This window comes from Rhincodon typus, chromosome 18 (genome assembly GCF_021869965.1).
Source record: "Rhincodon typus isolate 14 chromosome 18, sRhiTyp1.1, whole genome shotgun sequence".
NCBI classification, from domain to species: domain Eukaryota; kingdom Metazoa; phylum Chordata; class Chondrichthyes; order Orectolobiformes; family Rhincodontidae; genus Rhincodon; species Rhincodon typus.
The window spans coordinates 23,239,366-23,266,011 of NC_063349.1; the positions used below are offsets into that span (position 1 = coordinate 23,239,366).

Below are 26,646 nucleotides of genomic sequence, written 5' to 3' on the forward strand. Positions count from 1 at the left end.
GTTCCCAGCACAGGAAGTCAAGGATAGCTTCCCGTACCAGTCCACAGCCGGATGTCTGGTTGAGGTGATCTCTGTCTGTGTCCTTTCTTTCTGGGGAGTGAATCATGGTTAAGTTGTGACTGTGGTTCCATATTGGCCAGTCCATTGTTGGGTGTAGGGCTGCTATAGTCAGGAAGATGTACAGACATCAGCCCAGTGTCTAGCCTGTTCTCATCCGGGGCTGTCGTGTTAGGCTGGACATGTGGGCCACAGTCACTCTACTGGGTCTGTCAAGTTAAAGAAGGAAGAAGGGGTTTGGGCAGATCAAAGGGAGCCACTGTCACACAAAGGAGACTCTGGAACCTGTTCCTGTGGAATAGGGTGTGATAATTGTGAGGTGGAGGCAACTGTATTTGTGAGGTGTGGGGGGAGATATGGTAAAGCATAGATAAGGCAGGACGGGAGGACAGCTTTCATCCATGGTCAGAAGCGTCCTGATATCAAGTGGGGGCTGATGGTGATGGGGTGTAAATTGTTTGATAATTTCTTGGATGGTCACTTCATGTGCCTGGGGCTGATGGAAGGGGCTGCTGAGAGGGAGAAAGGTCAGCAGCTAAAGGCTGATGTGGGCTAGTTGGAGGGGACCTGGGGAGGTGTGAAGCCCATCAGGTTGATAGGAAGGACTATCAGGATGTGGCCTGCAGCATGTGGAAGCAAGAGAAACAAGGTGTAGACAAGGTTATGGGTTCTGTTGACACCATTGCCCCTCTTGGTCAGACATCCCTATTTTTTCCCTGGCCCCCTTTCCCAACAGCCGTAGCTATATAGAGCTCTGGGGTCGGTGTCTTGTACACTGCACAGCTTTGTGTGCAATGTTCTTGCATTCCAAAGGGCTTCACATCAGTGGGCCTTTCAGCCTCCTCCCTCACAGGTTGAGACACTTCCAATCAGCGTTTGGTTGCAGCTTGGTTCCTGAAACAACCAGATGTCATGCAAAACCAATCAAATTTATACAAACGTGCTACTTTATATAGAGTGCCTTGTCTCCCATGCGAATAGTGCCCTCAAAACATTTATTCTTTCTTTCATGCCGAATACATCTTTGTGTCATCACAGGTTCTGCAGCTGGGGTGGAGGAAACCAGCTTGGCACTGGTGCCCTTTGCCACTGGAGATTTCATTGGGCCACCCCAGGGGCATTTGTCCATGGACAGCCCTGACATGCTGAGGGGTTTCCTACCAGAGGCAAGTGGACCCTCCTTGGTTTGAAGTTCCAAGAGTCAGAGCGGGGTGAGGGGGGTGGGGCATGGGTGTTGGGGGTTGTGTAAGGCAGAGTACAGGAAGAGGGCTGAGTCATCTCTGGAGTGTCCTATTCCAAAAATAGATTGTGCAGACAGGAGCTTTCTGAGGGCCATGTGTGTATGCATGGGTATGTGTGTGCATATATGTCTGTGTGCGCTCGCACATAAGTGTGTGTGCATGTGTGCATATACTTGTGTGTGCGTGCGCGTGTGTGTGTGTGTGTGTGTGAGAGAGAGTGTGTGTGAGAGTGTGTGTGTGAGTGTGTGTGTGTGAGACTGTGTGTGTGTGTGTGTGTGTGTGTGAGAGAGAGTGTGTGTGTGTGAGAGAGAGAGTGTGTGTGTGTGTGTGTGAGAGAGAGAGAGTGTGTGTGTGAGAGAGAGAGTGAGTGTGTGTGTGAGAGAGAGAGTGTGTGTGTGTGTGTGAGAGAGAGTGTGTTTGTGTGTGTGTGTGTGTGTGTGTGTGTGAGAGAGAGAGAGAGAGTGTGTTTGTGTGTGTGTGTGTGTGTGTGTGTGTGTGGACAATGTCTGATTGCCAACAGCAGAGTCCTGTCCTGCCTGGGGCTGAGTAAGTACCTGATCTCCAACCACCAGCAACCTGGGCTGTTGCTTCCTCAGCCAGCTGTGGAACTATTGCAGTGTGGTGCTGACCAGATGGTGCTCCCAACCTTTCTAAGCCTGATGCTCCCATCAAGGAGTCAGTGTCTGAGCTGGTGGGGGTTGCAGGGGCCAGCTTTGCTGATGCTTCCTTTGACACCTCAGTACCCTCTCTTTCTTCAGAAGTGGTGATGGTGGATGTCTCTCCACAGAGAGGATGGACATCCCACTACTGCCTACAAAACAAACGGTATTGAACATGATGTGAATCAGTAGCACTGACAGCAGTGTTAATATGAGAGTTACAGTGGAACAAAGTGGGGGACTTACTCAGTTGCCAGGATACGGATGTCCCAGCATCCTCCCAGGGTCCTGGTCTTCTCATATGAAGGGGAGGATTCTTTCCTCATGGTAGCTGAGGAGCCTGATTTTGCTCACCTCTCCACCCCGGTCTGTGCCCATGCTGGCCTGTTATTAAATCATAGAACCTGTTGTGGCCTATCTTCTCCTGGAGCAAGATAAAGGGAGGGATTATGAGCTGAAAATGGTTGGCACAGCCATTTGTGCTGGTGCAAATGGTCGAAGGGAGATGAGGTGAGTGAGTAAGCAGCACCAAGGCTATGCGGGGTTTGTGATGTGGGTGTCTGAAGGGAGTAAGACCACAGGAGGGAAGATGTTGCAGAGTGAGAGTGGCAGAGCATGAGCCTTGGCGGAAAGTGTGTCCGGTAACAGAGATAGAGTGAGTATGAAGTCACAAGGAGAAGAGTGTGACATTTACCGTGGCAGAGCAGAGAAGGTGCTGCACTGCTGGCCATTCCTCCATTGGCCCAAGTGGTAACCTTGGAGCACGCTGCCAGTATCTGGTGGCGTGGCCACCTCTGGCAGTCCTCTGGAAAGAGGACAGCCCTTTGTGCCAACCACTCTACCACCTAGGCCTCCAGGTCGCTGTTGGTAAATCATGGCACCATCTTCCCCGCCCCCAATATTCTTTGACTGAATGTGTGGCACTGGGCCAAGCAGCTTCAGAATGCCAGTGCTCATCTGAGTGCACAGGAGCTTTTTGAAGATGGTATGGGTGCCAGGGATGTTGGTCTTTCAGCGGATATCTGCTAAGTGACGAGTTCTTCCTGGAACGGTGCGTGGTGAAATGGGGCCAGAATCAGACAAGTAGGATGCCATAGGATTGTGGTCGGTAGTTAATGAGGTCCAACAGTGAGAGATCTCACTAGGCCTCATGGTGAGAACTCCAAAAAAAAACCAAAGTAACTGGCACTTGGCCAAATAAATAAATTCAACCCATTGAGTGAGCCCAAGTAGATCTTCATGAAATGTTAGCCACTACATCTTTTCAGTATGAGAAACTTTCTTTTATGCACTTTATTTTCTGCCCTTCAACCATCCCTTTGTGCATTTGACCTTATTTTCCCTGAAATATACCCTCCACATTTTCTTTACATCTCTGTGAATTATTTAAAGAATTCAATGCATATTAGAAATCTACTGGCTGGCCCAGATAACCTGTTTCTTCATGTCATTATAGAATCCCGACAGTGTGGAAGCAGGCCATTCGGCCCATTGAACTCACAGTGACCCTGTGAAGAGCATCCCACCTCCCTTCCCTGGCATTTCCCTTGGTTACTCCACCTAGCCTGCACACCCTGGACACTCTGGGCAATTTAGCATGGCCAATCCACCTAACCTGCACATCTTTGGACTGCGGGAGGAAACCGGAGCACCCAGAGGAAATCCATGTAGACATGGGGAGAATGTGCAAACTCCACCTTCAGAACTTTCAGCTTTTCCAGCACCTTTTTAGTGATGGTGACTACACTCACCTCTGACCCCTGACTCTCTTGAAGTTCTGGTGTGGTACTGATGTCTTCTACTGTGAAAACTGATGCGAAGTACCGATTCAGTTCCTCTGACATTTCTTTGTTCCTCATTTCTATTTCTCTGGCTTCATTTGCCAGTGGTTCAATGTCCATTCTTGCCTGTCACTTACCATTTAGATATCTAAAAACATTCTTCATTTATATTACTAGCTAGCTTACTCTCCTATTTCATCTTTTCTTCTCTTATTTTTTTTGGTATTCCTCAGCTGGTGTTTAAAGGCTTCCCATTTCTCTGGCTTCCCACTAATCTTCACCACATTTCATGCTTTTTCTCCTGGTTTTATGCTGTCTGTGACTTCCGTTGTCAGCCACGGTTGCTCTGTCCTCCTCTTAGCATGTTTCTTCTTCTTTGAGATAAATTTCTGCTGTGCCTCCCAATTAATCCCAGAAACTCCTGCCATTACTACTCCACTGTTTTCCTTGCTAGGCTCCCCTTCCAATCAACTCTGGCCAATTCCTCCCTCATGTCTTTGTCGTTGCCTTTACTCAACTGTAATACCATTCTCCCTCTCCCTCTTATACTGGGGTGAATTCTATGATATTAACCTGACAAGCACTAAACACAATATTATTAAGTGGGTCAGCAATGGTGTAGTGGAGAAGGCTCTTGCCTCTGAGTCTTGAGATTCTAAGTTCAAAGGACTTGATTTCAAGTCCTAACAGTCCAGGTTCTCAGCATGTACCGTACAGTCAGAGATATGTCTTTTGGATACGATATTAAACCAAGGCCCTGCCTGCCTGTTTGGGGCAGGTGTAAAATATCTCATGGCACTGTTTTGGAGAAGAACAGGAGATTTATTCCTGTTGTGCAGCCCAATATTAATCCATCAATCAATCTTACAAAAACAGAATGTCTTGTCTTGTGGGAGCTTGGTGGGCACAGGTTGGCTGCCATGTTCCTTACATTATACCAGTGCCTACGTTTCAAAAATATTTCTTTGGCATAAGATGTTTTGAGAGATTTGGCGGTCATGGAAGTCACTGCATAAATGCAAGGATTTGTATTGACTGAAAGTGTGCAAAATATCATTTGTTATTGTTGTATTTTTCATAGACTTATTTTTAACCACTAATGCTTCTGAGTACTCTTCTGATAGCATAACCTGGTGAGGCCAGAAAAGTATTGGTGTGGAAATTGGAACTATTGAGCTGACTGTCCTGGGCTAAAGTTAAGGTTGAAGTGCAAAGCATGAAAACTGTTCAACACAAAGTGCTGACATATTTTGGGTTGGACTTGCTGGAATGTTGCAAGGCAATGAGTTGGAGGAAAGCTGCAAGCTCTTTAACTTTTCATTCTTGCTTTTATGGGCCAAGTAAGAGTTAAGGGATGCTTAAACTGAAATGCGAAGTTTGTAACAATATTAAAGGTAGAAGATGAATAACTCAAGTAATTGCAAGTTTAATGAAGCATGCATTTTAAAAATAATTTATTTATTTGGTGACAGAATATATACACTTCATCAGTTGGTCAGTGTTGAAAAGCGCCTTGATCGCATACATGGAAGTCGATATCTCCTGGAACTTGCACTGTTGGTGAATAAAAAAATGATTGTGCGATTATCAGAGTACATTTATGGCCTCAACAGAAATAGTTACTATATGGATGGTGATGATGATCGCAAGATGAGAGCTATTTTTAGACACAGAGGTCGGCAACTTAGAGAAAAGCAAGAAAAGATTATGCTGTGTGCACCAACCGGATTTAAATGGCACCGCAATGCTGTGGTACACTTTATAGTTCCAGGTAAAGATGCATGTTAATGTCTGCAAATGGGAATGGGATATCAGTTGTAACAGAGATCTGATAACTTTAAGAAATCAAAATGAGGACAATGGCAATTAGCAACAGATATCGTGAAGCAATAGTTTAGCTAAGTATTAACAAGGGCCTCCCTTTGTTTTAAATAGAGCGATATTATACCTACTAACGACTTGATATTGAAAATAATTTGACTTCAAAACTAACATGACTACTGCTTTCCATGCTCACACTGTTATGTTTCACAATATACTGAGCGAATCTCTTCAGATTTTTCTTTCCAGGGGCCCAGTAGAAATGTACCTCATTTTTAAATTATGTCAGTTATATTGGTGCAGTTGAAACTATTTATTAACTAAATAGCCATTAACCAAACTGACTGATCCTCCCATCATGCCACATACCAGCTAGCTGTTGAATTTATCTTGGTCATAGAGTACAAATTTGACCTTCTCCCCAGTCAATGCCACAGATCATTAATTTGTCTCAATGTGACTGTTTCTCAAATTAAATGTATTTGAGTCTAATATTGGAACTCTAGTCACATTGCATTTGTTGTTCTATACCTTTACTTGTTCCCCTCCCACCCCACAAATTGCTATTTTTACATGAATAACCATAATGTAATTGGCAGTGTCTTCCACTTGGACAAAAGTTTGGACAAAACAAGAATTGTTTTGAATTATTGCACAAAACAAGAATTGGAAACCCATCTAGTTGCGAAACATTATAAATTTTATCTTTCTTGGCTTAAACTTGAGGATATGGAGTTTTGCAGAACTATTTTCAATCTCTCAACTGGACAATAATTAATAAAACTCTTGAAGAGTGGAATTTTCTTGCCTGAGATGAAGATTAGCCCTTGGCAGCGAGTAGGTAAAAAGGCTAGGCAACAAAACACACTGATAAATAAGTTTGCAAATATTCCACCTGAAGTATTTATTTTTTTGTTGGCATCACAGTAATTCAGTTTCAGATTTGGTTTCAGTACATTTTTTTAAGAATGATAATGTATGTTTGACATCAAAAAGTTCAAGTGTTTAACAGTTGTAGAGATCCGTAAGGGAACATTATGGCCTATGAGTGAGAAGGGACATTGTGGCTTTTAAAGTGTATGCTTGCAGTTATTGAGCTGAATGATGTTTCCCAGTAAATTTACTGTGTGGAATAATTTGTCTATTCATCCTGCAGTCAAAAATCAAGCCCGGTGGGTGCAGCAATTTATCTTTGATATGGAAGAATTGTACAGAGCTACTGGAGATGAGTACTTCAATGTCATCATTACCGATTACAGTAGCACAGATATGGATGTTGAAAAGGCCTTGAAACAAAGCATGCTGACCAGGTAGCTGTAACTTTCTGTCATTGGTCTTTTCCCTCAAGAACCTGCCAACAAAAAAATCAAAGCTCTTTGCATTGAAGTTAGATTATAAACCCGAGCCCAACAGGTAGCATATTCTCTATGTGACAATGGCAATAAGGAATTAATAAATATTTTTATTTAGCTGATATGGAAACAGAGATTTAATCTACAGTCTCTTCTGCAAACACAAGGAGGAACTTTGATTTGATTTAACACTATTATGTAACAATTCTATACAGGTTATTGTGCCACTTTTACAGGTCACTGTTCATGTCTCAGACCTTTCATAGCTTCTAACTATTTATATCTGTTCCCCCTGGGCTATAGCATTTGGTCAATTTTAACGTGACAATTAAAATGTGACAATTTAAAATTTTTATGTTTCCCATACATTGTAATCTCTGAAAATTTCCGCTAGTGGAAAACACAGTGAGATAGTGGACAGAAAGCAATATTGTCTTTTTATCTTTGGGGTTCAGGTTTGATGCAGCTAATGCTGATATGGTGGACCTCTTCCTTCTCTATCTTAGCTTTAAGGTCCTAAACAAACTGAATCTTAATGATGTTGAGCTGCTTCTTGATGCAATTATATGATTTTGGCACAAGTCGGTGTTATTCCCGCAAGTATAGCTGGCATCACAAGTAGGAAAAAAAACACTTTTGTTTCACCAAAGGGGACTTCTTACAAATTAAGGTTAAGACACATTGTTAGAGCTTTGCTTCTCAATTGCTAGGGTTAAGGTGTGCTTGATTTTGATGTCATGTATGAAAAGCTGAGCAAGTGCATAGTCCAGCACTGCTTTTGCTTATCTCAAAACTGCAACCAAGTTCTCCTTATCTACGTGATTCAATAAGGACAGTTTTTTTTTCTTAATGGAACAAGCATGTAGTTAAGAGCGAGCTAAATGTACACACTTCTTGAATTGAGTTCTTGCTTTGTGAACAGGTATCAATATGTGAAACTTGAGGGGAATTTTGAGCGCTCAGCTGGTCTGCAGGCTGGAATTGATGTTATAAAGGTATGAAAGAATAAATTGTTAAAACTTATCACAGTTTTTTAAGTGTTATTATTTAAGTCTGCCCAATAACAGGTAAGTATATGCTTGAACTGAATGTTTATTCCAGCGCAATAAGCTACTTGCTATTCTGAATTCCCTAAATAGAGCAAAATGCTGAAGTAAACGATGAAATGTTCAGTAAATATTCCCAATAATGACATGTTAGGCCGTATTCCTCCAATGTCAAAATGTTGGCAACAATAGAAAGATGCTTTAGAGCCTGTTTCTTTCAAAATTATTTTTCACTTTATCTTTTCAAATGCTGTTCTTCATGTTTTCTCACCTGCAGCCTCTCCATGTCTGTCTCATTACAACTTTGCGTTGAATCATTGAACAAATGATGACATGGAATGTGGCAAAGTTCAATGATTATTTACATTTCCTATAAAATATGATATAAGCAATATATTTCCTGCAAGCTATGAATTTATCCGGGCTGTCTTGTGATAATATATACCTATATGTTTTCAGGAATTATTTTCAGGATGACTGGATCACAAAGCAGGCTCTGTATGAATTTATCTTCATGGAGCTGGCAGTTAAATAAGTTTTTGCTTTGTTAGCTGCTGAATTAGATTGATTACCTAAAGTGACCTTCTATGAAAGAGCTATGAGAAAACATTGGTTTCAAAATATCAATAAGGTGCTGTTTTTCTCCAGAGCTAAAGGATTTTGCTTCCGTAAGGTTAGGTGTGTTCACCCTGAAGTAATTTTGTCAGTGTAATCCATTGCAGTTGATGCTCTGTGATATTGCATACAGATGTCAATAATAGTCATAACAGTCTTCATATTTGTCATACCATTGTTCCAGAGAAAGCCCATTTTAAAACAAAGCACACCAGAACCCTGTTACTGTGGGATTTGGAAGATCCATAATAGGAATGAAAAATTCATAGCAGACAATTACAAGGATGTGGAGCTGACCAGAAAGACAGATGCGCAATAAAGATGGGGAAGAGAAAGATCCACAACAGTATTAGTGGTCAGGTTCCATTAAGTGGAAAAGGTCGACTGGACCTGGTCTGACGAAGACAGCAGAGCCAAAGAAGGACAGAACTTGGGTCTAGGCTAACAAAGACAGGTGACTACCTTGGGCTGGGTCCTGAGCTGACACAGACATGAGACCGTATGAGACCAGGGCCTGGTCCTGGTAATACAGTAGGACAAAATGACAAGCAGCTGAAAATTACAGCAGAGCAAAGATGGACTGCAGCCAGGGCTGACAGAAATAGGCATGTGACAAGAAACACAACACAGATAATCTGGAAGCCAATTTAATGTTCAAAGGCAAGCTTATTTGTTAAATGGTAAAACTTACTTTCCATTAGAGTCTTTGTGAAGCAAAGGATGCAAACCTGTACAGGATAATGTAAATAGTAGGGAATGGTACGAGTGCCACAGCACCAACATTTGCAAGATCTACAACTACGTTGTGACCAGGTTTGGAGATAAGCCAATCAGTTTAAAATTTTAACAGTATAAATGATCTTCAAATGGCATCATCAAGCACACATCCACAGTTGTGGTGTTGAATAGTGATTTGATGCAGTGCAGCCATTTGGACTAAAATAGAACAGAATATCCTTTATTGTCACTTGTACTCCAGTACAGAAGTACAAGAGTACGATGAAAAGTTTTTACAATGGCTGCCTTTTAATAGCATCATCTTAGGTATAAGTACCTAAGTGTAAATCTTACAGGGTAGCAAAAAGTGTTTTTATACAAAAGAGGATTAAAAGGAAAGCATAAGCATTACTTACCGTGTCTGAAAATGAGCTAGGAATGAGGTAGATAGAACATTGTGAAAAGGATTCACATTACAGTCCAGTAAAGAATTCCAAACAGCAGCAGCTCAGCAAGTGGTGCCAGGCCCAAGCCCAACAGCTGGAGTCTAGTACTCTAGCCAGTGCTTACTCTATCTCTCTTTCTCTCTCTCACACTGACTCTCTCAGTCTCCCTCTCTCACTTTCTGAATCATATATGACTGAACATGTGGCAGATAGGATGTTTATTCGCTCAGCAGTACTATTTAAAGGGATCATCAACTACTTTCAGGTTGTCTGGCTGTCTCTAGGATTGGACATGTGTTTCGTGCTTTTTGAAAACCTTTAAAATTGCTAAAATCTGCAGGAAGGGTGTTGAAGAACTTTTGTCCAGACTTCAAGACTTCTGCTCAATCTGGTTTCTCCCAGACATGGTTGCAGAAATAATATTCCCCTAGGAATCCAGTATGACTGAAGGAGTAAACAAAGGACACTTGAAGCAGGACAAACAGCAACAGATGGGAAGGAAGAAGAACTCTCAACGGGAAGTCATAGTGGCTCAGGGTGGTCATAAAACTGGTTTCCTACCTGAATCTACATTGGATAGGCTACACTTCAGTACAGAGGTCCTCTCTGGAATCTGCTGCCTGCAGCTAGAATTGCAACCTCAGTGCCAGTTGAGGACTGTATTGCCAGGAGCTGTGAAGATGCCTTTTGCCATGAACATTTTTCTTTGGGCTCCTTCCAGCCTAGGGCTGGACATATTAACAACATCTCCCCACTTTCAATCCCCTGTTGCATTAAGGAGATCATGCTACTTTCTATTCAAAAGTTACCTTTCATTGTCACTTGCCAGTGGGTAGCACCGGAGTAAATGGCATGGCTATATGAAGATTGCACACTTCACCATTCTTCAGCTACTGTTGACTGTACGTATCCTGCTTTGTGGATGCCACAAGGCAGTCCTGAGATGTAACACAACTGTAAAAGACTCTTTAGGAAGAGTCATATCAGACTTGAAACGTTAGCATTGTTTATCTCTCTACAGATGCTGCCAGACTTTCCGACTTTCTCCAGTATTTTCTCTTTTTATTTCTGATTTACAGTATCCACAGTATTTTGCTTTTGCAAAGAGGTGTTAAGTGCTTAAAACTTCTGTTATTAATACTTTAAAGATCTTATTCTTTGATACATTTGTAAGTTTGAAGCAACAATGGTTTTGTAAGGAAAATAGTGACTGGATTTTTTTTTTTAAACCACTGCTCACACATTAATATTACTAAATGGGTCTCTAGTTTGTTAAAGTCTGTAACCGGATAAATAAACATGCAGGCTTCATGAGTTGGCATAGAGGCACCATTGGAGGTGGGTAAGGGAGGAGCATGAGTTGGCATGAAAGTATTTTGGGTTATTGGTGTGGTTGGGGACACATATTTAAACGGATGGGGCATAGTTAAGATATTTTGGCCTAAGCTTTCAAACAGTTCTTGAAGATGATGATATTGTGGTAATCTCAGTGGATTTAATACCCAAAGGCTTAGTCTAATGCTTTACGTATGCAGGCTCAAATCCAATCACAGGAACTGGGGAAATTTAAATGCAATTAATACATTGGGAATTATAAGCTTGTCTCTTTACAGTAACCTTGAAATCATTATCTATTGTCATGATAACTTTCATTAACTAACATCTTTTAGGAAAGAAAATATACCAGTCTCAGTTGGTGTGTCGTAAATGTGACTCCAGACTCACAGCAATGTAATTGACTCTGAAAGTGGCCTCACAATTCAAGTGTAATTAGACATGGATAGCAAATGTTGTCTTGCCAGCAACATTCCATGAAAGAATGAATTTCCATGTTGAAACCTTTGCTGTTTCTTGATATTTTCCTTATTGTTACTTTCAGGATGATCACAGCATTGTTTTCCTGTGTGATCTGCACATTAGCTTCCCTCCAGGCATAATAGACAGCATCAGAAAACATTGTGTGGAGGGAAAGATGGCATTTGCTCCAATAGTAATGAGGCTGAATTGTGGCTCCTCCCCACAGGAACCTGATGGTAAGTGACAACAATAACTACCTAAAGTAGTTTTGAAATGAATCTAGGATTTTGCTAGTTATTTTGGGATATTCTATTATCACTGATCTCTTAAGTATGCTAATTCTAAGAACAAAAATGCATATTGATATTGGATAAAAAACTAGAGGAATCCTCTGTATAAAATTTTGTGACTTGGGGGTGCCGGTATTGGACTGGGGTGGACAAGTGACGAAGGGGCTATGCTCCAAAAGCTTGTGTTTTCAAAAAATCTGTTGGACTATAACCTGGTGTTGTGTAATTTGTAAAATTCTACAGTTCTACGTTCAACTGTTGAAATTTGGCTGTCATGCTTTTCTCAAGAGTTGTGTGAGAGCTGGGATATTTTTTAATATTTTTAAAAGAATGGAATGTGGGCAAGGCTGGCATTTAGGACTATCCCTTGTTGATACATGTTTATTACATGCTGCAAGCACAGAAATTAACACATCTTAGGTCAGATAAACATTCTCTGTGTAAAGCTATAAAAGAGAGCTGTTTTAGTGGGAAGAAGATAAATTACAAGGAAGGAAAATTGCTATAAACACACACAGTAAATACCAGATATCAGCTTCAAAACAACAAAACTCGCAGAGTGATGATATGGAACATCCTTCGTTAAATTCCATATAAAGTTGAAGAGCACTAAAGTCTTGGAGCTTTGTACAAACAACATACATCTGTAATTATCCGTGAAAAATTAAATAAAGACAAAGATTGCTATTTGAATTTTGGTTTTACTTAAACTGGAAGTAGTGAAATATTGTATTGTGCAGGAACATTTGAAACTGTCCTAAGAGACTTGTAATTAACAAGTGTGGAATAAATACATAAAACCAGAAACATTTGTTTCTATAATTGTATAACTGATTTTATGCAGAAAGAAACTTGTGTAACATGGGAAGCCGTGGAATTTTTATAACATGGGAGAGAAGACTGCAGAGCAAAATGACTGAGAAGCCCCAATATAACAAATCATGAATCCATGTTTGGTCTGAAAGTATATAATTTGTTAATTCCTAATTTTCTCACTGTGTGTAACTGCTCAAGAAGTGGCAAATTTGCTGAAAAAGGCAAACATTGTTGAAATAAAGTACATTTAATTCACTTTTGTAATCTCTAGGATATTGGGAAATTAATGGATTTGGCTTGCTTGGAATCTACAAATCAGATCTTGATGGGATTGGTGGGATGAATACAAAAGAATTCCGTGACCGTTGGGGAGGAGAAGACTGGGAACTCCTAGATAGGTAACAAGTTTGAAGTCACATAAAAATTAGTATGGAATGCATGTAAGGATGGCAACAAAAAGCCATGGATTTAACTTATATTTCATCTTTCGTTTTATTTTCAATTCAATTAAAATTGTTTATTTTAAATCTGAGATTAATAGATTTCTGTTAACCAAATATATTAAGGAGTATGGGACAAAGGCCAGGATAGGATTTGGAACACAAATTGGCCATGATCTCATTGGATGGTGGACAGGTTTGAGGGCTCAATGACCTGTGCCTATTCCTATGAAAACTGAGCAAGCTAATGTCAGACTGGGTCATTGAATGTGGGAACTGTAGTAGGTCATTTTAATGATCCTCTGCCACAGTGTCCACAAACATATTTTCAGTAATGGACATTGGGTCGTAATCAGGAAAAGAATATCTAGTTGGGTTTTCCCTTTGGAAGCGGGGATGCACGTGTCAAATGATGCCAATTCAAACTGGTGACCCCAAACATCAGTGATAAAGCCTGGGAGCTGCCTAATCCGTATTACTGAACCTACTCAATAAATATTCAGAGGAAGCTAAAAGCTGTACCTTTTAGTATCATCAAAAAGAAATCTCTTGCAAATACCTAACCCTTTCTCTAATATCTATTTGAAATCAGAGAGAGGGGAAGAGAGAATGGGATTGGCTGGCATTTTATTTTCATGAATGTAAACTTATTTAATCAGTTTAAAAATGTTTGTTTTTTTACATTCTGCCCAGCTTTTATTATCATCTTCCTTCATCTGGGAAGAACCTCTTTAGTAATTTCTGCTGCTTCCCTGATTATTAACTGGGTGTGGGTTTGCTGTTATTGTTGTTTTGGTTATTTTTTTAAAGTTTATGTTTGGAAACACAATTTCAGCAATACAACAACTGCACTCAGTAAAATCAAAAAAATCAGCTTGTGTGATTTTTGAAAGCTTTAAGTGATGTTTATCCTTTATTATTCATAGGATTTTCCAGGCTGGGTTGGAAGTGGAAAGATTATACGTGAGAAACTTCTTTCATTTCTACCACTCCAAGCGTGGAATGTGGAATAGGAAGCAAGTAAAGGTGACGTAGTTACAGCGACCACAGGAAGTCTGGCTAGCATGCACTTTATCCAGTCAGGATCAAATTACCCCTGTCCAAAAACAAATGGAGTACAGTGCTGTCTTAGGCGCAATGTATCTGAAGACAATGGAATTGCTGCTGTGATAACTCAGGCTACTAATAGGCATAGGTTTTGTGATCTTCAACCCAGGAAAAATATTACAAAGAGCCTCTCTCTGTACTTAAGTTTGTAAGTGGTGAAAAAAAACTCAACAAAATATTTTATATTTTTTTATTCAAAGAAGTGCTATGATTCTGATATGTTTGGGTCTGAAATGAAGAGTTATGCAATGGAACAATAAGGCAAAAATATAGACTGACATTTTTCATTAGAGAGAATATGTAAAACTAAGACAATAGTTCTATTTTTGGGGTTGTGCTGTGCTAGTATCTTACCCACTGTATAACCCTGATATTCACAGGGTTACACAGATGCACAGTTTGGTTTTCACTCACCCGAAAACATTCATGGGTCTACCAAGTTGATGATTTTTATTGTCATAGATTAAAAACTTGCTAATACCTTGGAAGTTACGTCTTTCAATGGAATTAATTAAAATGTTATGCATATTTGTAACCATTTCAGTTTGGGAAGGGGAGTTTAATTGTCATACTTTAATGTTCAAATACTATGGGAAATACTTAAAAGAAACAAGGTCAAATTCATTCTGTTTAATTAGTTGTATTACCAGCTCAGTTGGCAAGGTCGAGCATGTGATTTTTCTTCATCTGTGTATATTTTCAGGATAACATTATTGCTACTATCTCCATTTTTAACACTTTGAAGAGTTTACACCCCTATATATTTAGTGAACCCAGTATATTTTTTTCTAATAGTAATAGGGCTACATTTATGCCTGAGAATTTCTAGGCATGGTTGTGCATGACAGCTAATTTACATAGCTGTGATTTAGTTTTGTTTTAGATGCAGGGTCATCTTTGAGTAAACTTACATAGACTACAATGAAGGGAATTACTTCAACTGTTCTTTTAACGTAGGGCCATGGAATTAAATGATTCAACATTGGAGTAATGGTTCACTTTTCATCAGATTTATTTCTGAGTTATAATACTAAAACTACTTCTGACAGGACAGTTTGCTAAGTTGGTTAAGTTGTACTTTGATGCAGACTGTGTGCACACAAAAATCTCCTTTAATTCTCCTCTTTAGAGATGCAGTTTTACACTTTAAATACAAATTAACTGTGCACCTATACTTTTACTTGAGTATGCAGAATACACAGGTATTTTTGCTGCCCTGTGTTTGTAACCAAGTACCTCAATCATGAGTCTTATATGAAAGCTCATCACAAAATTCATCAGAATTTATTTTTCTATGAAGGTAGATATGGGAAAATTAGGTACTTTTCAAACACACTTTGGGTACTTAAGCAAAAACAGTAAGTTCTGGAAACACTTAGCAGATCTGGCAGTCTCTGTGGAAAAAGAAATAGAATTAATATTTTGTGTCAGATATGTTCTGAAGGAAAGATGCATTCGACTTTGCTCTGTTTCTGTCTCTGCAGTACTGCCAGACATGGTGAGAATTTCCAGAACTTCCTGATTTTATTTCAGATTCCCAGCATCCATGTGGTTTGCTTTTACTTTGGGTACTTAAATAAGCAAGGAAACCAACACGAAACATTAGTGATATCAAGACACTTTTGATCAAGGTTCTTTCCAAGGGTGTAGACCTTTGTCTTACTGTAGAATTCGTTTATAACTGTACCTGTACAGTGTAGATGTTGGCTTTAGTGATGCTGGGATGAAGGGTTAATGATTTCTATGAAATTGCTAAGTTGTGTATAATCATGATTTTTGGAAATAAAAGTTTTGTTTTGAAACTGAGTGTGTTAGTTTTTATTTTCACCCTCTTTTCAAATACTGACTATGGATTGGTGGTTGCTTAGCTTATTAATTGCAGGAAGAAATTGATTTTGCCACTGTCTAGTGAAACCTTTCTGAAAGCATGAAATTAAAGCACATTGCTAATCACTGGGATCAGAGTAACTTTTAGTCATCTAACTCATGACTCCTTTAAATTATCTTCTGCCATTTACTGTAGCATTTTGCAACTATAGTGTTTTCTTTATATTGATGAGAACATTAATGAGTACCAAAGTGCTGGAACTGATTCCAACATGTTATGTATGGGCAGCCACTTCTCTTGGCTGCTCGGAATAATTGAAGGAAAAAGTTTGGGGTTAAACAAAATGACATTCCAGTAAAATGAATGCACCATCAGTTTCTGTCAAAGACACTTCGTTTATGACAGCACAGCATTTTCAGGACCCACTAGTTATGTATGGCTGTATTGAATGAAATCCTCACCACCCCCCACCCAGCCCCATCTGATGTGCAGGAAGGAATGAGCTGATATTCTGCAGAGCACAACTAGAGATAATCAGGAAATTATTAGTGCACAGTCAACAAGATGGAGAAAATAAATTGTAATTGCTAGCCCTGATTTCCTTTGTTAAATAATTACTATGCCTCTATACTGAAAGCCTAAATCATGAAGTGGCAGAATGGGAAACTTTCATGCAGGAAGATATGAAACTTTATGTTAAAGAAGCAGCAGAGTTTATGCATAAGTGCTAGTTTGTCTTTTATGGTAACTTTGGTGCTAGTGGACATGCCACAGGTTCAAATTCATGTCAGGACTGGAAGAAAAGCTGTGGGTGATGCTAGTATGGCTCAGTTTATGGCAGATTCCAAATTACCTGACAAGATAGTGGCATGCCTCTCTTTAAACCACTGAAGTCCTTTTGATGGTGCTATTCCTATCATTGTGTGCAATTATAAACTAGAGATGAGAATATGTTCAATTAAGAATGGTAAGGAATTTAAAGGAAAACCTGAGGTCATGGTGTTCCCAAAGATTACCATTTTGTTCTTCTTAGTGGTAGAACTCACAGAAAAGAGGAAGTAATGTTCAATTAACCTCAGTTAGTCACTAGAATGTATCAAGTAGAACATATACTGCAGCTACTGGTGCTGGCAGAGGTAAATACTGAGGGCTGTATACTGAGGAGCCCTATTCAATCAAACTGCCCCTTCCTGGATGCTATCAAGCTTCTTCAGTGCTGTTCCAACTGCAACCATCCAGGTGAATATTCAAATACATGTAGATGAAGGAAATGAGATCATCATGTGTCACTGTATATTCTGTCCTTGCTTTGTAGATGCAGTATGAATATGGATGGTCAGTCGTGGCCCTCCTGGTGTTTACCCAGCACAGTTCAGTATAGACCCGCCCAAGAGTATAGCCACCGGCTTCCCTATTGGTGCCTGTGGCCCATGAACCACATCACACTCTGCCACACTAGTCTTTGAGCCACACATTCGTTTCTCTAATTTTATGCCAAATTGCGTAAAGCCCAGGTATAAATCCAGACATTACAATCTTTGAGATTCTGCTGTCTAGTTCAATGTCTAGTTCCTCATACTTTCAATGCAGAAGCTGTTTCCTAGTACAACCTGTACTGTTGGTAATTACTATGATCACAACTCCTGGATCCCACCCCTCCCGCTGCAAGTTCCTTTCTAGCCCTGAACAGATGTTCCAAACCCCGACATTAAACAGGTTGCTGTTTGCTATTGACAATGTGTCAAGCTCCCGAACGACACAGTCTTTGACTATAACTTCCTTGTTGCTTCCCCCATCACCCACAACTTGTACCGTGGTGCTATGATCAGTTTGCACATCCATCCTATAGCCCCTGTTCTCATCCAATCTTGCTGAGAGAGAACCTCAAACCTCCTAGACAATTGTGGAAGCTGAGGCTCCTGTATGCCTGCTGTCCAGTTCTCTCTACCAGCCCCACTCACAGTCAATGTTCCGTCTAAACTTTGTGACCTGCAGTCACTTGGCGATTCCCCACAAAGTGGCATAGTGTGTCTGACTCATTGGCCTCCATTTGTGAAAGCTGCTGCCACTCGTGGATTTTGGAGGTCCGCACAGCAGAGTGAAAAGAATCAGGGGAAGCATAGTTCACAGCTGCAGCCTCCTGTCCCTGACCACTGAGCAAAATGGAAAACCCTTTCCTAAATGGTGTAACTGCATGCTCGTAGAAAGATACCAGGTAAATTTATCTCATACATGTAGTATAGCCTCCAACCCACAAACTCTGAGCTGAAGCTGCTCAAACTTCAAGCACTTACTGCAGACATGTTTGTTCTGGATTACAAACATACCCGGGGCACTCACATGCTGCAGACTTGACACACCATCTGTCCTGTTTTCATTAAGGAACTTTCGTTAATTATTCAATTATATTCAGTTACATTTGCTTTTCTATATTTTATTAACTTTACCACCATTTAGTATTAAAGTTAACCATTTACCAGAGACTCTCGATAATTGCATTTTCTGTGGTAGAGATGGTCCGCAAATCAAAGATTTTAGTTATCTGGGATTAGAAAATAATTTGGCAACAAATTGGTGGGAAAGAGATCAAGAATTGCTGAGAGAATAACAATGATTTTAGTGGATTAATTGAGTAGTGGGAAGGTACTCAAAAGATTTGAAACAGACCGGGGTTGCCAATTCTTCAACATGGGGAACAAACAAATACACACCACCACAAACTCTTTTTGACTCCAATCCATGTAAAATAATGGAACCAATTATCAGGAGTAAATCATGAGGATGACTATACATCAATAATCCAGTTAAAACATGGCAAAGTAATTATGAACCTTAACTTAAGAATGTAGCAAGTCTGTGGGACTGTGGAGAATCAATGAGGTAGTGTGTTTCAACTTATAAATGTTTTTGACAAAACTAAGCTTCAGAAATCAATAAGAAACTGCCAGAAAGAAATATGGTTATTAAGTGCGGCTCCTTTAGAGGAATTACGTCAGAGTAAGAGTAAATCCTTAATAGAATATCTCAAGCCTAGAGTCACTAATGTTTCTAATGTAAAAATTTGAAGTGGTCAAATTAAAGATTAAAAATGAGAGTGGGCAAAACAATGCATGTGGATTTTTATTTAGGCAAATGTTGTATGACCCAATCTGATGGCCATACTGGACAAGTCAGATCTTGGAGGGAAATTTGGTTTGATAGATCATAAGTTCTGTTTTTTTAGTTTGGTTACTGTGGTAGGCAGTCACTGAATATTCTTACATGAGGCGCCAATGTTCTTTTAACAAAAGAACAAAAGTTTATAAAGAAATTTTAAAAAACAAATAAAAAGACAGCTCAGAAAAATCTTAACACAAACAGCAAAGGCAAAGATAGAATGTTTTTCCCAACAGTATCTTTTACAGATACTCAAACCCAATGAAATATCATTCCTCTCTTTAGGATTTCCTACTGAATTGCACCTTTTCCAGTTTTGATGACCTAGAGACTTCTTTAAAGTGTTGACAACCTGGACTTCTTTGTGCTCACAATCTGCAGACTTTTACTAAATTAAGACAACATGGAGCTTTCTATCAGCTAAAAACTCCCAATCTAGCTGTCTCCAGAAAGGAACTTGTCATTTTGCCGATATGAAATTATTTCTCCAAACTAAAACCTGATTCTGGCTCTGACCACTTGTTTCTGTATAGGTCATAAAACTCATTATTGTAGACATTCCTCAGATTACCTCCCAGACTGTGGCATTTAATTTAATTCACATTGGAAATTGAATCTTCAGTTCACTTCTAAATTACTCTCTGACTTCATTCAAAAGGAGGGCCCCTATTCAACTGAAACTGAAATCTATTTCATCCCGACTTTAAAATCTATAAATCTCAAATGATAATATAAAACTTTATCACAGTGTAAAGTATGACACATAGGAAGCAAACTGTATAGTTTTTATTCTATTAAATGCTGTTTAAATTTCGAAGAATGATGCTAAAAGAGACTGAACTATCTTTATATATCTTAGTGTTAGACATGTCAAACTACTGCAGAACAGCAATGGAAATTCAATAGGACTACAATAAGCAAAATAATTAATTCAGAAGAGCGAGTATTCATAATGCCCTGGCCAGACTAGACTTGAAAATTGTCAACAGTTCTCATCACCGAGTAACAAGGTAGATATTACAGCTTTGAAGGAGTCTAAAATATAAAAGAGGAGGAAGTTGACTTTTCAACACAGAAAGCAGGTACTTGAAAAGTGGTTCTGCATAAACTTATGAAAGGCAAAACCAGAGTATTAGATGAAACTCAAACTCAAGATGGGGATACTTTTAGAATTCTTTGGGCAAAGGGTAATCAGCAGGTTAAGTAAATTTTTGTGTAGTGCAGTAGAAGCAGTAGCCCTGGAGTAATTGAAGAAATAATTACGTGTTAAAATGTCACGAGAAGGATCATGGTTTTTCTGATTGAAAAAATTGATGGCCAAGTTGACTTTATCGTCTGCAAGAATCCTTTGATTTTGTAAGTCGTGTTAAGCATTTAATCGACAGCCATCTAGTGGGCAAAAGCAGGATTGCAATCTTATCGAGGCATTCAATGTTGAATAAAGAGGGAAATGTTGCCCTGTTGAAAGAAAATGCTCTGAAGAGAGGAAGTATATGCTTTACAGAAGATTTTAAACAGGATTTTCAGTAGCGAGCTGGCCAATTGGGATATCAGTCATTCTTCAACTAAACTTTCCGTCTGATCCGACATTAACTAATCCCGAACACAGAGATTTATCTTCAAACATAGTATTTATGCAGTGTACCTTTCACTTACATTTCAATATGCCATTCTTCGAAAGATCAAGTCAGTATTTTAGCTTTAACTTTCCAACTTATTATTCCATTGCTTAATTCGAGTTACTAGGTAATTTGATTTATTTTAGCACCAGAACAAACTTTTAAATATTTAGAGTATCTTTGGTTTGACATCTTGACCTAATGTGACTGAATTTCCAGATCTTTTTCTCAAGAAGAAGGATAATCAAAAGATGATCATCCAGTATTTTTTAGCAAAGTTTAGTTCTAGTGCAATTAGGGGGAAGTGAAGACTTTTTTTCTTCGTTCATTCACAGGATGAGGGCATTTATTGCCCATCCCTAATTGCCCAGAGGGCAGTTAAGAGTCAACCATGTTGCTGTGGGTCTGGAGTCACATGTAGGCCAGACCAGGTAAGGATGGCAGTTTCCTTCCCTAAAGAACATTAGTGAACCAGATGGGTTTTTCCCGATAATTGACAATGGATTCATGGTCATCACTAGATTCTTAATTCCAGATATTTTATTGAATTCAAATTCCACCATCTGCCATGGCGGGATTCAAACTTAGGTCCCCAGAACGTTATCTGAGTTTCTGGATTAACAGTCCAGCGATAATACCACTAGGCCATTGCCTCCCCTTGATGGAATTAAGATGGAATAAGGCCACGAAAGTATGAATAAAGATAAATGCACAAGAAATGGTACAGAAATAACTGGTATACTGAATAAATAGTTGTCCAAGTGGTGATAAATGATGCTGGGATACAGAGGCATGTGTGGGCACTCCTCCATGTGCCAGGGGATGTTGACTTGGCAGTACATTGATATCACACAACTCATATATAATAAACCCAATTTGGGCAACTAATGTGCAGGCAAAAACAATGTGAAGCTGCAAGACAGACTAGATAGTGGCATTATTGAAAAGGCCAGGCACCCTGCTTGTGTGTATGTTAAATCCTCAGGACATTTTTCTATTGCAAAGTACCCGATAGCACTTGAGTATTTTGGTGAGCTTGTCACAATATTGCCTTATCCATTCAGAAATGTAGGTGGGTGCCTTAGCATACTAGGGCTGCAAGTAGTGTGGATGCAGCAGTAGCTATGTCTATGGCTCTGCAACATGATGGGGAAATAAAGGCAGCAGAGAGGGTAACCCCTATACCATGCCCTCTGTTGAATTGGAACCGAACACCCCCATGCGCCTTCCATGACAGTAGATTATCTCCCAGGGCAGCCAACATGTCAATATAAATGCAGATCCAACGCTGTCATGCATGCTGCCCCGTTGAAGTTCTCGTGAGCCCTCTCGCTTGAGTGTGAGTGTCAGATCACATGATGCGATCTCTTCATTAGTGCTGTTCTTTTGCTCTATCCGTCCTCCTGAGACTCCCATTGGCTGGGCAGCAGGTCTTGGGTGCCTAAAAACATGAGCTTGGGCTCAGGTTTTCCATTTTCCAGTCAATGAACGGAGTGGGCATGTTCTGTGGTGACTAACTTGCTGCCCACAATGAGAATGGTCAGTCATCCACGAGCTCTCAGGATGCACTGAGCTTCTCAAGTTATAGCAGCCTCAGCAGCTTTCCTCTGCTTGTTATGGGTGAGAATCATAGCTAGGGGGAGGTCAAGGTATTCAGAGGCAAGGGCAGGCATGTGGCTGGTAGAGGACACCCCCTTGCAACCCACCTGACTAATTTCTCAACCTGTCACAACTAACACCCTAACCCGATTCCCATTCAACCAGCTATCCCCCTATGGCTTACCTACCTCTGCTACTTACCCTGTATGAACATAAACACCTCACCCCTAATCACCTACCTCCCCTGATCACCCACCTACTTGTCCATTTGCTGATTCATCCCCTTGGCTGTTTGCTAATGTACTAACTGGACTTTTAAACCTATCAGCTACTTACAACAGCTAGGGTCATTAAAACAGGGTGTGTTTTATCCTTTCTGACTACACAGCTTTGATGGGGTTTCACCTTGGACACTGCACTGTACATTTCTGTGAAGGCTGCTTTTGGAAGCCTCTCAGTAGAAATGAGCAGCAGCATCAATTTGTGGGGATTTACGAGACCAGCAGTAACCTGACAATCTTTGTCACTGCTTGTAAAATCCAGACCAATGAATAACCTGAAAATCTTCTGTTTTCCTGGATGTCTAAGAAATCCCTATAAAACAGAGGTAATTAATGGCAGAATTTACATTTAGAATCATAAATTTTTATCCACTGTAATAAAGTCAATAAATTTTAGGTAGTTGATTAAAATATATTTCTCAGTGGAAGTGTTTGCTGTGATTTTCTATGCATGTTGGGCTTCTGCAGGAGTCTGGAGTACTGATTGTAGACTCCTCCTTTCTTTATTTCAGTCAGTTTCTTCACTTTATCCTACTGTTAAGATTCCTGTTGACAGTACCACTGAACATGTTAAATCCCAGAATAATACCTACACTGATTCTGTATAAATTTTATAATAGTGTGGTGGTTGGTCACTAAATATGGTCATACAGGCTGCAGAGTTACTTTAACAACAGAAGTTTATTTTATACAATTGAAGAAATAAATTTTTAATAAAAGCAAGCTAACTAAAAATAGAACACAGAACAATCTTAAAACATGCAGCAAAGCATAGTTTCAAACTGATTCCTAGCACTATATATTATGGAGACTCAAAGCTGTAAAATTACTCCCTTATATCAAAACCTTAAATTTCTACTTAAAGTGATCCTCCCCCATTTCTATCCATTCAACTTTGGAGTCTTCTTGCATTAATTCACACAAAACTGAGAGCTTAAACTTTCTCAGCTTTAATAACTTTCAGATTTTTAACCAAACGTGCTGGTTTCAAATTTCACAAATTAAACCTTTTGCTGGGGTGACTAAGTTTTTCCTGAACTATTTTATTCCTCCCTTCTGGAAGAGAAACTATGTTTGTTTCTCACTCCAGTCAGGTCTCTGCCCAACGTCCTAGAAATTTACTAAACTCAGTCCATACTAAAGTCAATCTTTGATTATTCTGAATTGAAAACAAGTTAATCTCCTTCAAAGTTTACTCTACCTGTGAATCACCACAATATAAACAATTTTCTATTAACACTCCAGGAGTTTGCTCTCTGACATATATAGGATTAAGTCACCGTCTGGAAGAACTGACTAACAAAGTTTTTTGTTTTAACCAACTCTTCATTAAAATATCCAGCCCCCATATATCACTAATTTGAAATCCAAAATTTAAAAGTTATATTTATATGATTCACATACCTTTCACTGTAATGTTCTCTGTCAGACTCTGCTATCTTTCATATCCCTCAGTCCCATCTCCCTTTACCTCAATTAATTTGGCCTCCTCTATCCTTGATTCCTTTATCTCATGTATATTGTATATTCCACCTCTTGTTTTTCCTAAGGTTATGGTAATTTGTAACCTTTCTTACTGTAGGTGAAGAAGCTGCTTGAAACAGTAGCAGGAGTTAGGGTAAATGGTGGGTGTACAATACAAAGAATCCTGAAGAATTTCAGAAGCAGCTGATATTCAGTACCACTAAACACAAAAATCAGATGATTATAATTAACCAACATACTTGCCAATTTTGAAAGAAAATGCCAAATGATTTGCACAGCGCCAAATTCTCCTCATACTTAGTTCCTATGTTCATATATTCTGCACCATTTCTTGGCAATAAAGGAATATTATCCAAGCCATGTACATAAATAAAGACTGGAAGGTTGACAGGAAATTAGTTCTTTTTCCACTAAACACATGACATTTTGTACAAGGGGACAAGTACGTGACATCTGTATTCTCTGTCAGTGCTTCTTAATGCTCACTGGAAGGAGCAGGAGAGTCTGCAGGAGCCTTAGCCTTTTCTGTAGTGCAGAACCCACCTTGGCTGAAAGCACAGATCAGTTTAGGATGCAACTGATTAAGAAAGTCTGCTACATTTCACCTAAAGCTAATTCTTAGGTCAACTCAATTGTAAGAGGTCAGAAAGAGAATTGTATTAAAGATGAAGTTGATCAAGTTTGTAGCATCTGTGATGTTGCCACTTGTAGTGTTACTTGTTTTCTGAATTATTGTATTATATAAATACCAAGGGAGGCAGGCTGATGGAAAATTGTTTCAAAATTCACACTTCAATATATTTATTCCCTGCAGAGCCTAAACTTAAGATGACAAAACTGATTTTATCCAGAAGAACACATCAAATGCAGTACTTAAATAGAGCTACTAATTGAAAATTGTTGAATTGATGAATTGTATCCTGTACGCTTAAACACATTCAGCATACAGTACCTTTTGTGCGTTATGGCAAATAAAGTCAAACAAAACAGAATGTGCTGGAGAAACCCAACAGTTCTGGCAGCATCTGTGGAGAGGGTTAATGTTTTGAGTCCTATGACCCTTCCTCAGAACTAAAGAATTCAGTCTTACCAGACACCTACCATATACAATCTTTCTCTGACTTGTCTTCCTGTCCATCACTGTTGTTATCCAGGGAGCTCCATCTTTGGTTGGCCTACCTTTCCTGTCTTAGTAACGAGCCCGAGTACCAGGGAGGTAACAGACCAGCCTACTGCAGCTGCAGAACCACCTGTGTGCTGCTTGAAGTGTACAATCCTTCTCATTATTGCTTTCCTGACCTTCTTCCAGAACCCCCTCTACAACTGTGTGAGCTGTAGTGTTGTAAAAATTCTCTGGCTGCATTCCCCAGAGGAGCCATCACTCCCACCAGTATTCAGAATGGAATGCTGGTTGGAGAGTTTAATACACTCAGGGCATGCCTACTCTACCTCGCAGGTCCTTCTCGACTGCCTGGCGGTCAACTATTACTCCTCTGCTTATATTTAAGCTGCAGAGTGACTATGTACAGAAGCATGCCAGCCCCCACATAACCCTCACCCTCACAGATGCTCTGCAGCTGCTTCTCAAGCTCTGAAATCTGAAGCTCCTGCTCATCTAGATAACAACAATCCCTGAACATATGGTTGTCCAGGAAATAAGTAGGAACCTGGGGTTCCCATGTGTGATAGGAAAAACATTTGAAAAGATCATTGCTCCTTTTGAACATGAGCTGCTTCCTCCTCCAGCAGGGTTTTGGAAGTACAATAAAGCAATCAGCAAAAGCAGATTTACCATCAAACATATCAAGGTAAATGTTTATTGTGCAAATTGCACAGAGGAATTTTTAAGGGCAAAAAGGGTAAATATGCAAAAGCTAATGCCCATTAAATGGTTAATCTGAAAAAACATGTAGTCATTAATTAATATCGCAGTCTGACATTATGTCATTTTTTTATTATTTAAGAATTCAAGCTGTCACTTCTGTTAATACTAGAGACATGCTGAGGAGGTGCCATTGTTGGACTGGGGTGGACAAGGTCAGAAGTCACACGACACCAGGTTATAGTCCAACAGGTTTATTTGAAATCACAAGTTTTTTAGTGCTGCCCCTTCATCAGGTGAAGTGAAGAAAAGCACACAGGCACAGAATTTATCGGCAGAGAGATTAGTGGGCTGAGAGATCAAACAATCATAAAAATGGTGTGAATGGAGTGTAGATAGGCTGAATAATAAGTCTTTGCAGGTGATCAAAAGTGTCAGAAGGTGTGAGTTAAGTGTCAATAGCTGAATAGTAAGTGAAGGGGTTGACCTATAATCCAATTATTGAGGCAGAGACATAATTACAAAAAATTAAAAATAAGGTCATGCTGGAGACAAACCAAATGGCTGGAATAATATGATAAATATAAAGGTCACATGCCACAGGTCTAACCAAAGTAACAAGTATACTAAAGCTGTACAAATTAATTAATGTAGAGAGATCATAACAAGTT

The 26,646-nt window shown here is 39.6% G+C and overlaps 1 protein-coding gene across 2 annotated transcripts in view; it reads left to right on the forward strand.

Moving 5' to 3' along the window:
* Positions 1–15,987, forward strand: part of b4galnt3b (beta-1,4-N-acetyl-galactosaminyl transferase 3b) — a 185,898-nt gene extending 169,911 nt beyond the window's left edge. For both annotated transcript variants that reach the window (XM_020530223.2, XM_048607762.1), the window contains exons 15-20: positions 5,211–5,509; positions 6,716–6,869; positions 7,834–7,906; positions 11,615–11,768; positions 12,910–13,036; positions 14,005–15,987. In XM_020530223.2, the coding sequence (XP_020385812.1) occupies positions 5,211–5,509; positions 6,716–6,869; positions 7,834–7,906; positions 11,615–11,768; positions 12,910–13,036; positions 14,005–14,113 (916 nt within the window). In that variant the 3' untranslated portion in view covers positions 14,114–15,987. The remainder of the gene's footprint in view (positions 1–5,210; positions 5,510–6,715; positions 6,870–7,833; positions 7,907–11,614; positions 11,769–12,909; positions 13,037–14,004) is intronic.
* The last annotated feature ends 10,659 nt before the right edge of the window (positions 15,988–26,646 follow it).